This window comes from Mus musculus, chromosome 7 (genome assembly GCF_000001635.26).
Source record: "Mus musculus strain C57BL/6J chromosome 7, GRCm38.p6 C57BL/6J".
In the NCBI taxonomy this organism is placed as follows: domain Eukaryota; kingdom Metazoa; phylum Chordata; class Mammalia; order Rodentia; family Muridae; genus Mus; species Mus musculus.
In genome coordinates, this window is record NC_000073.6 from 12,039,698 (window position 1) to 12,055,331 (window position 15,634).

A 15,634-nucleotide genomic window follows, 5' to 3' on the forward strand; every position below is an offset into this window, starting at 1 on the left:
CAAACTTGTACAAACTTGTACAAGACCTCTAGTTTTCCCTGTTTGATCGCCGTTCTAGTTTGATAGCCTATAAACACTTCCTCTCTATACTTACCTACATACGGACATTGTGATTTATGTCCATGTTTGAGAAAGAAGATGTGATTTTTACCGTTTATGATATCTTGCTAAAATAATTGTAATCGCATATAGGTTCTAAAATTTTCATGATATTACTTTCCTCTACATAGTAACAAAATTCTGCTGTGCACAGATAGTATACTTCTATTATCTGTTGATAACAAAATTTTTTTGCTGTTCAAAAAATGCAGCAGTTAATATGGATGTGTAGTATCTCTGTTGTAGGACATATAGTCCTTGGGAATATGCCAAAAAATTATATAGCTGTGTTATATTGTATTCCTATTTTTAGTTTTTTGAGATATCTTTGTATTTATTTCTATAATTACTTAACTGTTTACATTATAGTATGAAGATTCTTTTTTGTCCACACCATTTGTCAGCATTTGTTGTGGTTTATTCTCTTGATGTTAATTATTCTAAGGGGTTCAATGAAGTCTCAAAACATTTGTAATTTGTGTTTAATTGATAGATATAAATATTGAGTACTTAAACTATTTACTGTCCATTTGTGCATTGTCTTTAAAGAAATCCATGCCTATTTCATTAGCATGACTCTTGCCTGGAAAGATTGTGAAGGCATTGTTTAATCTTTATACTACTTTATATATTCAAGATCGTAATCTATTGATTGAAATACAGAAATTGATGATTTCTTCCTATTTGGTAGATTAAATCTATACTTGGTAAGTAGGTTTTTTTGTTTGTTTGTTTGTTTTTGTTTTTTGTTTTTTGTTTTTTAATGTGAAGAAAGCTTTTAATGTGTTGCTTTTCTCATTAGTTCTTGGTGACTCCCCTATGCTACTAGTATTGATGTCTCTACCTATATCTTATATTTCTATTTTCTTCTGATAGTTCTAGCATGTTGGCTACAGATTAATTAACTTTTTTGCATGCGCAAGGTGAGGGAATATAGATACAATCATATTATGCAGGTGAATTACCATTGTATACAAAGTTATTAAGGATCAGAAAGTCTGATCATTGTGTTATACCAACCATTCACTAAAGAGATTGTGTCTTCCTGATATTCATCCTTAGACCTGCTGTGACTCAGCAGGGCATTGGAATGGAATGTCTGAAACTTTATTCTTATTCAACACTGGTCATTCCTTCTGTGGCTTTGTATCCTCTATCTTGCTAAGATCTTTGTTCAGCTTTTGATATTATGATGAACAAGAGTTGATGACTTAACGAGTGAGAGATTCAGTAACTCTATAATTGGAACTGGATAATATACTTTTTAATATTTTTGAAGAAAAGCAACACTAATTTTTTAAGCTTCTACAACATTTTACTTTCCTATAGAGTCTACACTAGGGTTCTTTACCTCTATATATTAAGCCATTTTATTTTCTGTTATATAAATAAAATATTGGAATGAATGTTTTATTTAAGCCAACTTTATGTAATAATGCACACTCAAAATGCATGTCCAGGGTCTCTAAATCATAGTAAAATTATTTACTTTTTAAATAGGAATGAAAATGATTTCTGAAAACGTTACAATGGGAATTTTTCTCTTCTGCCAGATTATAGTGGGAGTGCTTGGCAATTTCTCAATATTATTTTATTATGTCATTTTGATATTCATTGGAAAGCATTTACTGCCCAAAGACTTGATTATAGAGCACTTGACTTTTGCCAACTGCTTGACTATCATCTTAAGAGACATTCCAAGGACAATGTCATATTTTGGCTTTAATATTTTCCTGGATGACATTGGATGTAAATTGATCATGTATATTTCCCGAATAACAAGATGTATGTCCATGTATGCCACATGCATATTGAGTTGTTTTCAAGCCATCACAATCAGATCCAGCAACTTCAAGTGGATGAAGCTTAAATACAGAGCCACCAAGTACATTGGCCCCTTCTGCTTAGTCTCTTGGCTTTTCCACCTGCTTCTAAACATTTTGATTCCAGTAAGAGTGTCAGGCCCCAGTTCCAAGGAAAATGTGACTAACAGGTTGAGCTATGAATACTGCTCATTATTTACTTCTGATCATGTGCGAGCTGTACTCTATATGTTCTTATTGTGCTTCTCAGATGTCTTATGTCTAAGTCTCATGGCCTGCTCAAGTGTCTCCATGGTGAGTACCCTTTACAAACATAAGAGACAAGTTAGGAATATTCACAGTGCTCAACACTTTCAGAAAGTCTCACCTGAAGACAGAGCATCAAAAATTATCCTCATCTTTCTGTGTATATTTGTAATCTCTTATTCATTGTCTTCCCTTGTTGCTGTCATTAGGACCTGTTCCAAATATCCAGTGCCATGGGCACTGAATATATTTACGTTGATAGAAATATGCTTTCCAGTAGTTTGTCCCTTTGTTCTCATCACCAATATGAAGTTCAATTTTAGCCTGTTTTTACCGTGCTTTGGTAAGAGATAACTACCACCAAGAATCATATGAGCCCTGGTCATCTTTCTTTGCTTATATATTGTCATATGCTTTTTTCTGTTGTTCAGTGCTAAAACTGCAATTTGAAACCATTAAGTTTCTTGTAAGAGACTCCATTATGTGGAATGATCAGTAGTTGTTTTGTGGAAAACATTTTACAGACGCGTTGTCTATACTTCTTGTTCCTCTGACAAAATACCTGACGAAGATAAGAAAGAAATGTTTCCTTCCCCTCACAGTCTGAAGTATGTGTGCATCATGTAAGGTAGAAGCAGTAGGGGAGATGGATTTGTGGAGAGAGGAGTGTAAAGTATGTGGTAACATTGTGTTTATAGGCAGAAAGTTGAGATGTGAATTTCTGTGCTCATTTCTGTTTTCTTTAGACTCTTTTTATATCTCTACATCAAGGTAATTATATCACCCAGATTCAAAGTGGGTTCTCTGCATTCGATTGATCCTCTCTGAAACAGGCACATAGTCATGTGGACAATGACATGCCAGGATCCCAAGTCCATAATATTAACTTGACACATGTACATAATGTGATAACCATAAAAATATTGGTGGATAGTTTTTTTTTTGTCCTGGATATTCAGATGTGGTTTGGCATGCCCCACATATGTTTGCAATTCAGGTGTTGGCATTGTCATGTTTATTGGACTATATTCTATATCAATTTTGTGCAATGACCATGTTTTCCATCACCTCTAATTAGTTAATAAGGTAATGGCAAACCAATAGTTGAGCATTAGAAAAGATAAGGGCAGGGCTTACAACCTCCGTTTTAGAATCCTAAAATCAAAGAGACAGGGAGGGAAGAAAAGAAGTAGAAAGATCATGAGGGTGGACAAGGAGGATTTGCAATAAAGTTCTAATAGAAGAGCAGCAATGAGGACACACAATGACTAGAGGGATCCAGGACAAAACCACATGGTAAATAAGCAGGCACTTGGCTGACTATCAGCAGCCTAGTCAAGTTAGAATAACTCAGAATATGCCCAGCTTAGAGCCAGTGGCTTGTTAATAAAAATAGCATGTCTATACCTGAATTTGGTAGCTAAGTGGGCTAGAAAAAGTATAGAAATGGAATGCAGTTATTTGGGAGCAAAATGGGGCATATGAAAACTCCCTAAGTAATTTTATTTGTATTCAATGCAATAAATGTGAGACACAGAATCTAAGATTGGAGCATTAGCAAATTCCAAGATTGAAGGCAATTTCCTAGTGACAGGCAAGGGGGAATGTTAGACCAAGTAATGTTGAGAGTTTCCTTCTTTCTTTCACATTTATTTATTTACTTTATATACTAATTGAAGCCCCGCACCCTCCTCTCCTCCAACCCCACCCACCCTTACAAATCTCACCTTCAATTATTCCCTCCCCTTCTTTTCAAAGAAGAAGAATAAGCCATTTTATAATATGACATCCTGGGATTTCTAGTCCTGGAAAGACTTAGTATGTCTTTTCCCACATAGGCCCAATCAAGCAGTCCAGTTATGGGAAAAGGAACCAACGGCAGGCAACAGAATCAGAGACAACTCCTGCTCCAAATATTAGTGGACCCACATGAAGATCAAGGTGTACATCTGTTCCAAATTTATAGAAGGCCTAGTTGCAACAGTCTCATGGTCTCTCTTTTATTGGTTCAGAGTGAATTGGAGAGGGTTAAGTAGATGGAGAATGCACACAATCAGGTCTATGTGGGTTGTGTATGCATATGTTTTGTTGGCCAGCAGCCATTATAAAGTTCAGCTACACTCCCAATACTGAACACATGAAGTGGGATGCAGAGCTCCTGCCCATAGCTGAAACATACAGAACCCATATCTGAGATATACCAAGATACGCAAATTTCACTGAGAAGCCTATGCACAGCACACATGGGGGAAATATCCCAGCACCTGAGGGGAACCTCATAATTAGGTAGGGTCAGGAATCCAGTGAAGCACAACTCCTGGTTAAACTCCACAACAGTGAACCTTGGAAGAGGCCAGCTGCAAACACATGGAAAGCAGAAACACATGATTTCTGTACATAAGAAGACAGGGATGGCTGAAATACAGCAGGATGTCTTACACACAAAACACACAGAAGAAATCTGAACATAACCAAACTTTTAATCAGGTAATAAATTAATGAAATTATAAGGAATAAGTCAAATAAGATTAAAAAATAAATAACATATGGCTTTTGGACTCTACATAATGCAGTATTACATGCTTTAAAGATAAAGCAAAGAAAAGGAGAGAAAAGACTAAAGTGTAAATGACACATTACTAATTATGATTTTCATTATTGGATACTTCTCAACATGACGATTATACTGTTTTTTCATAAATATACACATTCACAAATAAAAGGGCTTTAGAGATACAAGAAAAGGAGAAATGTGGAAAAAATTAAGGCATGTCTTAGAAGAAAAAAAATAGAAAGAAAATATTTTTTTAAAAAATATGAAGAATATATGGCTGGATAGATCACTTAGTTAAGAGGACTGTATAATCCTCCAAATACCTAGGTTCAATTCCCTGCACCCATATAGCAGCTCACAACTGTCTGTAATTCTAGTTCCATGGGATCTGACAGTTTCAAACTCATGAAGGTAATTTTTACTTGGTAAGTCTTCATATTTGATTTTTGGTATATAATTTATTAATATGAGAGAACATTTTATTGGACTAAAAGTGGAAAATGATGGGGGATGGTTTTGTTAATTTTGTATTCAGTTGCTAATTCCTATGCCCAGAAATCAGGTTACAATCCAGACATTTGTCCTGTCTTGCAGGACCTAGTTATTCCGTGGGTAGAGGAGGACCGAGGCCTGCAAGAGAAGCGGGCAGAGAAAGGGGAGCGAGACCAAGCAAAGAGTTGTCAAGGTCTGTTTAATGAAGGCTAAGAGTCAGGTTATAAGCACACAATTAGAAAAAAATGGGGAGGGTGCATAATAAAATACAGAGAAAGGGATGGACATCTGGGGTGGATGCTGATTGCAGGCTTCTTGCAGCTTATCTTGGAATCTCGGCCCTAAAGCAGTCCCGTGTGGCCTTCAAACATTCTGCAGTTTATCTTGGAGTGCCATAAACAGTCCCAGGCACCAAATGGAGACATGGAGGAGGAGGTGAAGCTGCCTTAATCTAAGCAGTTCTAGGCGCCAAGTGAAGGAGGGAGTGAAGCTGACAGTCTCAGGCACCAGGTGGAGGCAATGAAGGAGGGGGTGACATAATTCCCTTCAAAGGGTCAGTGGATCTTTAGGGTGAGAGTTACTGAGGGCCTAGTTTCCCACAGTTTGGTCTCTCACAGACATTGACATTGTCATGATTATTGGAGCATCTCCTGTATCAATGATGTGTAAATATGGTTTTCCATCACCTCTGATTAGCTAATAAATTCTTGACCAATCACCAAATGAGCAGGAGAGGAGAATAAGGCAAGACATCTGATCCTAATCTAGAGAACCCAAGAAAAAAAGAAACAGAGGCAGAAGAAAAGATATGGAGAGATCATGTGGATGTACTAGGAGGATTTGCTATGAGGTCATGATGAGAAACAGACATGAGGATACACATGGACTAAAATCAATCAGGACAAGACCAGGTGACAAATAGTGGGGCACTTTGTTGGGACGTAGCAGCCTAGTCAAATTAGAATGTATCCAAACCTGCCAAACTCAGTGTCAACAACTTATTAATAAAAATAACAAGTTTCTGTGTCTTTATTTGGGAACTAAAATGTGCTAGAATGGGTATAGATATGCTCTGTGGTTATTTGTGCAAAAAGGGGACAAAGAAATCCCCCAAAAGCTTTTACATAAAAATTAATCTTTGAATAAAAACCTATATTTCAGGATTAAAAAGTTACAGGTTTCCCATTTTAAAATGCACAATTGACCATGAAGAGATAAATTCATATCTATCAATATTGATATAAAATTCCCCAAATAGAATCAACAAGGATACATATATATATATATATATATATATATATATACACACACATACATACATACATTCTTACATACATATATGTATTTGTCAACCCACAAACATTTATGATCATGGTATATTTTAATCATTTCAGAAAACTGCTTGACATTATATAATCATAGGAAGTATAAGAGGGTGGAAAGGAGGAAATAACAAACACTAAGGATGGTTGACAATCCACAAGAAAGCCCTCTCTATATGGTTGTTTGTGTGAGTGTTACTTTTGGCTTATCCTTAACAGATCTCAGAAATGATAGACTATTGACTAAAAAGTCTTATATGAGATGCATTCACTTGATTATTTGGTCTGAGTATCTAAAGTCACCCAAACAATGCAGACTACTGGCATTGCTCCTTGTCACAAAGCAGAACTTTATAGTAAAATCCTCTTGCTGAAGATACCACACCCTTTGGAGATAGTACATGAGTATTCAAGATCATATTGACCAAAATGACTCATCATTTCTGGGTACACTCTACAGTAGTTGAGATGCATTCAGGATGATAAGGAAGAAGTCATTAATAACCTTAACCATCTGTGACCAATGTGAAATACAACAGTGAGCATCCTAGTAATATATGCCCATTGCTACATTGGTAGCACTCTTATAAGGCTAACCAGCCACTTTCTAGTTTAATTTGGGTCTTGTTCTCTAGTAATGATTATGAAGTTGTGGTTCATGACCACTAGAATACACACATTTCTGATGATCTCACATATAGACATACAACTCAGCAACAAAACTACCACTGTATCAACAAAGATGAACTATGCTTGTAGATTTTTAGGAACAGAGGAAATATGTGCTCTCCAAGGGTCATTACCCACAGATTGAGAACTATTGCTTTACAAGTAGTATGCTGGTGCTTTAAATCAGGCCAGAAATCCAATGTAGAAGACATCACAGACCCCACAGATACAATGAATGCTATAAATTTGCTAAACAGACCTCTTGTAAAATTACCCTCTAAAGTTTTATATATCTAGCCATAGATTACTGCAACATTAGTCTCATCAGAGAAATTTCTCTGTGCTGTGAATGGGGTCCCCACACTGACCAAAGTGCAGAGAATGAGTGACTCTGTAATACCCAGTCACAAATGAGGTATCTATAGTATTCCCCTCACCAAAGTTTCAGGTAATATGGTAAATAGGATGTAAAACTTCAATGATCTATATCTGAGATAGAATTAGAGAAAAATGTATCTACCAGATTTGACTGAAGCACTGTACTCATCAACTCACAACAAATGTACTCACTTGCATATGACATCCACAATATTAAGACAGTAAACAGTCTAGCATGAGGGAGGAATTCAGGACACTCCAGACCTGATGAGCTATTGACAGATCATGGTTTCTGGGCATGGAAAAGCAGTTTTCCATAAGAATATGGCCCCTAGTAGGTAAGCCAAGCACCTCTGTGGGTGCAGGGACATTAGAAACTGACTTGATAAGTTATAAAAAAAATAGATATATAAATTTGGGTGAGTTTGGAATGTTTCAGAAGTTCTAGAGGACTTGGGAGGACAAAGGGTAAATATGACTAAAGTGCATTGTGTCCATATATGATACTCTCAAAGAATTAAGGAAAAAGATTATGCTTTAAAAATAACCTAATAGCTCTTCCAGCATGTGTTCCACCAGTTTTACCAGGGTCCAGAGCCTTGCAAGGGCACAAAACCCTCTCTAGAGCCCTCAACTTTACCCCCTCATGTAAGATCCATATGCTCACCCACAACTTTGGCAGTAGTCTTCTACTTTACTGGAATACAAGCAATAGTAGGACCCACATGGGTCACACAGATACTTGGAATCCCAGAGGCAAAATTGTCACCTAAATTTCAGAGATCATTCAGGCTGCAAATCCTCCAACAAAGACATTCTGCTGGACCTGAAGGCTCATTAGTCAACAAAACTACAAACTGTTCAGGCTAGAACATCAGAGAGAAAAAAGAAATCAAAGGTGAATACATCCAAAGAGCATCCACCCATCAAAGAAATAATCATAAATCAACACCTACACTCATAATATTCCAAACTCAGGTGACTAGAGGCCAGCTTAAGCATACAATCAACAACAGCCAGGGCAATATGGCACCACCAGAGCCCAACTACCCTATTACACCAAGCCCTCGATGTTCTAATACAGTTGGAGCACTGGAAAAATCCTGTAAATCCAATCATATGAAGATGATAGTGGCCCATAAAGAGGAAATTAATAAATCCCTTAAAGAAATCCAGGAATATATAGACAATCATGTGAAGGAGATGGATTAAACTTTCTCCTGAATGCAAGCATAGCAGCATATCATTAGCAGTAGTAGGGACTGGTAACTGATCATGAGTTGGGTCTCAAGTTGAACCAGTTATTGGATGCCTATTCCCTCAGTCTCTGCTCCATCTCCTGTGCCTTTATTACTTGGAGACAGGATACATTTTGGAATAAAAGTTTTGTGTGTGGGTTGGTGTCTCTGTCGCTCCATTAGGGTTCCTGCCTGGAAACAGGAGGTAACCTCTTCAAGTTTCATATCCCTAATGTAGTAAATCACAGCTAATATCACTCCTGTTGATTCTTGATTGCCTTCCTTATCCAAGATCTCTGCCTCCTCCTGGAGATGCCCCTCCACCTCCTTACTCCTGTTAGTTTTAGATGGATTTCTAGCCATCTCTCCTGACCTTCCTCACACTTGATTCTGAACCCCCATTCCTCTTGCCATTCTCCCTCCATCTACCTCTTTTGAATATATTAGTCCCCCTTCTAAATGAGATTCAAGTTTCCATGATGGTTCTTACTCCTTGTTTAGGTGTTTGGGTCTGTTGAGTATAACATGGTACCTTCATTTTATGGCTAATATTCATTTACAAGTGAGTGCATACCATATATGTCATTTTGGGAACAGGTTTCCCCACTCAGGATGTAATTCTCAGGTTACATCCATTTGCCTGAAAAATTCACGATTTTTTTTTCCGTAGCTGAACAGTATTTCATTGTGTAGATATACCACTTCTTCTTTATCCACTTTCAGTTGGGAGACATCTAGTTTGTTTCAAGGTTCTGGCTATTATGAATAAAGCTGCTATTAACATAGTTGATCAAGTGTCTTTGTGGGATGTTGGAACATCTTTGGGGTATATGCCCAGTAGTGGTATAGCTGACTCCTGACATTCAGGAAAGCAATATTTTCATAGGAATGCTTCTTCTTACCAACATTGCAATAATTTATTAACATCCAACACATCATCAACAGGAATAAATATCAGTTCATACAAATATTACATCTTTACACTTAAGACTTAACCACTGATATATTGTGGTTAATTTATTACCTAATTTTTGTATCTTGTATTCTTCAAGGAGAAATGCAGCTTGAAGCTTAAATAACCATCTTTATTTAACCAATAGATATATATACAAGGAGTAAGGTCAAATTGTTTGTACAGATTTCCTGGGAGCAACCAGGAATTGGGGGCCAAAATTTAGCATTACAATGCGTAACAAAATAGATAGAAGACATGCTTTTGGTCTGGGATGTGGCTAAGTAATGCAGGAGCTGACATTGTAATAAGGAAAACTGAATCTGAATCTCAGTACACACTTAAATATATGAATCAGAACTCTGTCATGTGATCCCAGAATATGGGAGACAGAAACTAGGATTGGAAGTGGCTGCATGGCTTTCCAAATTGACTATGACATATGAATAACACACTTTGTCTAGATAGCTGAACTGGCACAATGGTAGAGTAAGGTGTCTGTTGTTAAAACATGGCTCTCACACACATACACAACAGGGACACACCCATACAAAATAAGTTGATGAATACTAGTGCTTCAGTGCAAAAGTTCAAATCTAGAATGATTTAAAATATATGTGACTACAGTGTTTCCTACTTCAGGGTCTGGATTTTCAGAGTTCTCAACCATCATCATGAAAAAGTTGCTGAAAATTTTCAAACAACACATACATGGATGTCTAGACACAATTGCAAAGTCACTTTTTAGAGTTTTAATTTTTTTGTTTAAATATTTGTTTAGTAGTTGGAACTATTTAATTAGTTACTTACTTATTTACTTATTTTGTGTGTGGTCTTGTTTTGTCAGCTGAGACATTATTTCAATGTGTAGCCCTGGATAGCCTCAAAATTAGGAAAATCATAATCCCTTTGTTTCTATAGTGCTAGGATTAAGGGTGCCAACCAGCACCACACCCTGTTGTTTATTTAAAATTTGTTCTCTATTAAACAGGTCCATTCCTGGAGCCTGCCAGGCCTGTAATGGACTGAAGCAAGACAGCGTTGTACATAGGCAGATGACTTATAATCCCTGACCTTGAACCTCTTTAACTATGCTGAATACAGAAGCTCCTTGCTTCTAAAAATATTTAATAACTTTCTTACATATTCTGAGGTTAAAAACCACTGGATTTGGTACCTGGTATAAAACAAGGGGAAGTTAAGGAAAGTAGTCTTAGTTCTCTTCTCCACAGAACTTCAAGTCTTGGACTGAGAGTTTATACAACTCCCAGTCTGCTAGTGAATGTCTCAGGAAGAAAAAGAGACACTTTGAAAAGTGATTTTAATCTTTATTTCTCAGTGGTTGTTCTCTAAAAATTCTCTCCAAAAAAATTCTCTCTGATCCCTTTGTCCTCAGCACTTATACATCTTTTAGAATATATGATCACATGGTAAAAATTTCACCATGAGTTCACACTTAAATTCAACTCAAAAATCAGTTAAGGAGTTTACAACAGAAATGCTTACATATGTAATGGATATTATGACTAGTTTTCCAGATAGACATTCATTATCTGTCATTAAGAGTTAAAAATCAGAGATTTCCCGGGCCTGACCTGGGGCACAAGCCCCCTCTGCTCCACTCGAGCCCTGGGCTACCTTGTCAGCAGAGTCACCTGAAACCCGCAAGGGCCCACACAGGATTCCCCTCGGGATCCTAAGACCTATGGTGAGTGGAACACAGCGCCAGCCCCAATCCAATCACGCGGAACCTGAGACTGCGGTACATAGGGAAGCAGACTACCCGGGCCTGACCTGGGGCACAAGCCCCTTCCGCTCCACTTGAGCCCCGGGCTACCTTGCCAGCGGAGTCGGCTGACACCCGCAAGGGCCCACACAGGATTCCACAAGGGATCCTAAGACCTCTAGTGAGTGGAACACAACTTCTGCCAGGAGTCCGGTTCGAACACCAGATATCTGGGTACCTTCCCTGCAAGAAGAGAGCTTTCCTGCAGAGAATACTCTACCCACTGAAACTAAGGAGAGTGCTACCCTCCCAGGTCTGCTTATAGAGGCTAACAGAGTCACCTGAAGAACAAGCTCTTAACAGAGACAACTATAACAGCTAGTTTCAGAGATTACCAGATGGCAAAAGGCAAACGTAAGAATCCTACTAACAGAAATCTAGACCACTTACCATCATCAGAACACAGCACTCCCACCCCAACTAGTCCTGGGCACCCCAACACAACCGAAAATCTAGACCCAGATTTAAAAACATTTCTCATGATGATGATAGAGGACATCAAGAAGGACTTTCATAAGTCACTTAAAGAATTACAGGAGAGCACTGCTAAAGAGTTACAGGCCCTTAAAGAAAAGCAGGAAAACACAGCCAAACAGGTAGAAGTCCTTAAAGAAAAACAGGAAAACACATCCAAACAGGTAATGGAAATGAACAAAACCATACTAGAACTAAAAAGGGAAGTAGACACAGTAAAGAAAACCCAAAGCGAGGCAATGCTGGAGATAGAAACCCTAGGAAAGAGATCTGGAACCATAGATGCGAGCATCAGCAACAGAATACAAGAAATGGAAGAGAGAATCTCAGGTGCAGACAATTCCATAGAGAACATGGACACAACAGTCAAAGAAAATACAAAATGCAAAAGGATCCTAACTCAAAACATCCAGGAAATCCAGGACACAATGAGAAGACCAAACCTACACATAATAGGAATTAATGAGAATGAAGATTTTCAACTTAAAAGGCCAGCTAATATCTTCAACAAAATAACTGAAGAAAACTTCCCAAACATAAAGAAAGAGATGCCCATGATCATACAAGAAGCCTACAGAACTCCAAATAGACTGGACCAGAAAAGAAATTCCTCCCGACACATAATAATCAGAACAACAAATGCACTAAATAAAGATAGAATATTAAAAGCAGTAAGGGAGAAAGGTCAAGTAACATATAAAGGAAGGCCTATCAGAATAACACCAGACTTTTCACCAGAGACTATGAAAGCCAGAAGAGCCTGGACAGATGTTATAAAGAAACTAAGAGAACACAAATGCCAGCCCAGGCTAATATACCCGGCCAAACTCTCAATTACCATAGATGGAGAAACCAAAGTATTCCACGACACAACCAAATTCACACAATATCTTTCCACGAATCCAACCCTTCAAAGGATAATAACAGAAAAGAAGCAATAGAAGGACAGAAATCACACCCTAGAACAAGCAAGAAAGTAATCCCTCAACAAACCAAAAAGAAGACAGCCACAAGAACAGAATGCCAACTCTAACAACAAAAATAAAAGGAAGCAACAATTACTTTTCCTTAATATCTCTTAATATCAATGGACTCAACTCCCTAATAAAAAGACATAGACTAACAGACTGGCTACACAAACAGGACCCAACATTCTGCTGCTTACAGGAAACCCATCTCAGGGAAAAAGACAGACACTACCTCAGAGTGAAAGGCTGGAAAACAATTTTCCAAGCAAATGGTCTGAAGAAACAAGCTGGAGTAGCCATTCTAATATCGGATAAAATCGACTTCCAACCCAAAGTTATCAAAAAAGACAAGGAGGGACACTTCATACTCATCAAAGGTAAAATCCTCCAAGAGGAACTCTCAATTCTGAATATCTACGCTCCAAATGCAAGGGCAGCCACGTTCATAAAGACACTTTAGTAAAGCTCAAAGCACACATTGCACCTCACACAATAATAGTGGGAGACTTCAACACACCACTTTCATCAATGGACAGATCGTGGAAACAGAAACTAAACAGGGACACAGTGAAACTAACAGAAGTTATGAAACAAATGGACCTGACAGATATCTACAGAACATTTTATCCTAAAACAAAAGGATATACCTTCTTCTCAGCACCTCACGAGACCTTCTCCAAAATTGACCATATAATTGACCACAAAACAGGCCTCAACAGATACAAAATTATTGAAATTGTCCCATGTATCCTATCAGACCACCATGACCTAAGACTGATCTTCAATAACAACATAAATAATGGAAAGCCAACATTCCCGTGGAAACTGAACAACACTCTTCTCAATGATACCTTGGTCAAGGAAGGAATAAAGAAAGAAATTAAAGACTTTTTAGAGTTTAATGAAAATGAAGCCACAACGTACCCAAACATTTGGGACACAATGAAAGCATTTCTAAGAGGGAAACTCATCGCTCTGAGTGCCTCCAAGAAGAAACGGGAGAGAGCACATACTAGCAGCTTGACAACACATATAAAAGCTCTAGAAAAAAAGGAAGCAAATTCACCCAAGAGGAGTAGACGGAAGGAAATAATCAAACTCAGGGGTGAAATCAACCAAGTGGAAACAAGAAGAACTATTCAAAGAATTAACCAAACAAGGAGTTGGTTCTTTGAGAAAATCAACAAGATAGATAAACCCTTAGCTAGACTTACTAAAGGGCACAGGGACAAAATCCTAATTAACAAAATCAGAAATGAAAAGGGAGACATAACAACAGATCCTGAAGAAATCCAAAACACCATCAGATCCTTCTACAAAAGGTTATACTCAACAAAACTGGAAAACCTGGATGAAATGGACAAATTTCTGGACAGATACCAGGTACCAAAGTTGAGTCAGGATCAAGTTGACCATCTAAACAGTCCCATATCACCTAAAGAAATAGAAGCAGTTATTAATAGTCTCCCAGCCAAAAAAAGCCCAGGACCAGACAGGTTTAGTGCAGAGTTCTATCAGACCTTCAAAGAAGATCTAATTCCAGTTCTGCACAAACTATTTCACAAAATAGAAGTAGAAGGTACTCTACCCAACTCATTTTATAAAGCCACTATTACTCTTATACCTATACCACAGAAAGACTCAACAAAGATAGAGAACTTCAGACCAATTTCTCTTATGAATATCGATGCAAAAATCCTCAATAAAATTCTTGCTAACCGAATCCAAGAACACATTAAAGCAATCATCCATCCTGACCAAGTAGGTTTTATTCCAGGGATGCAGGGATGGTTTAATATACGAAAATCCATCAATGTAATCCATTAATATAAACAAACTCAAAGACAAAAACCACATGATCATCTCGTTAGATGCAGAAAAAGCATTTGACAAGATTCAACACCCATTCAGGATAAAAGTTTTGGAAAGATCAGGAATTCAAGGCCCATACCTAAACATGATAAAAGCAATCTACAGCAAACCAGTAGCCAACATCAAAGTAAATGGAGAGAAGCTGGAAGCAATCCCACTAAAATCAGGGACTAGACAAGGCTGCCCACTTTCTCCCTATCTTTTCAACATAGTACTTGAACTATTAGCCAGAGCAATTCGACAACAAAAGGAGATCAAGGGAATACAAATTGGAAAAGAGGAAGTCAAAATATCACTTTTTGCAGATGATATGATAGTATATATAAGTGACCCTAAAAATTCCACCAGAGAACTCCTAAGCCTGATAAACAGCTTCAATGAAGTAGCTGGATATAAAATAAACTCAAACAAGTCAATGGCCTTTCTCTATACAAAGAATAAACAGGCTGAGAAAGAAATTAGGGAAACAACACCCTTCTCAATAGTCACAAATAGTATAAAATATCTTGGCGTAACTCTAACTAAGGAGGTGAAAGATCTGTATGATAAAAACTTCAAATCTCCGAAGAAAGAAATTAAAGAAGATCTCAGAAGATGGAAAGATCTCCCATGCTCATGGATTGGCAGGATAAACATTGTAAAAATGGCTATCTTGCCAAAAGCAATCTACAGATTCAATGCAATCCCCATCAAAATTCCAACTCAATTCTTCAACGAATTAGAAGGAGCAATTTGCAAATTCATCTGGAATAACAAAAAAC

The 15,634-nt window shown here is 37.5% G+C and overlaps 1 protein-coding gene across 1 annotated transcript; it reads left to right on the forward strand.

The window, feature by feature from the left end:
- The first annotated feature begins 1,601 nt into the window (after positions 1-1,601).
- Vmn1r77 (vomeronasal 1 receptor 77) lies at positions 1,602-2,522 on the forward strand. Its single transcript, NM_001166731.1, has one exon. It carries the CDS (start codon positions 1,602-1,604, stop codon positions 2,520-2,522), a length of 921 nt encoding a protein of 306 aa, NP_001160203.1.
- Positions 2,523-15,634: the final 13,112 nt, after the last annotated feature.

What these genes read in the sequence shown, in the direction of transcription:
- Vmn1r77 (NM_001166731.1), top strand. Translation starts at nt 1,602, where the DNA reads ATGAAAATGATTTCTGAAAACGTTACAATGGGAATTTTTCTCTTCTGC.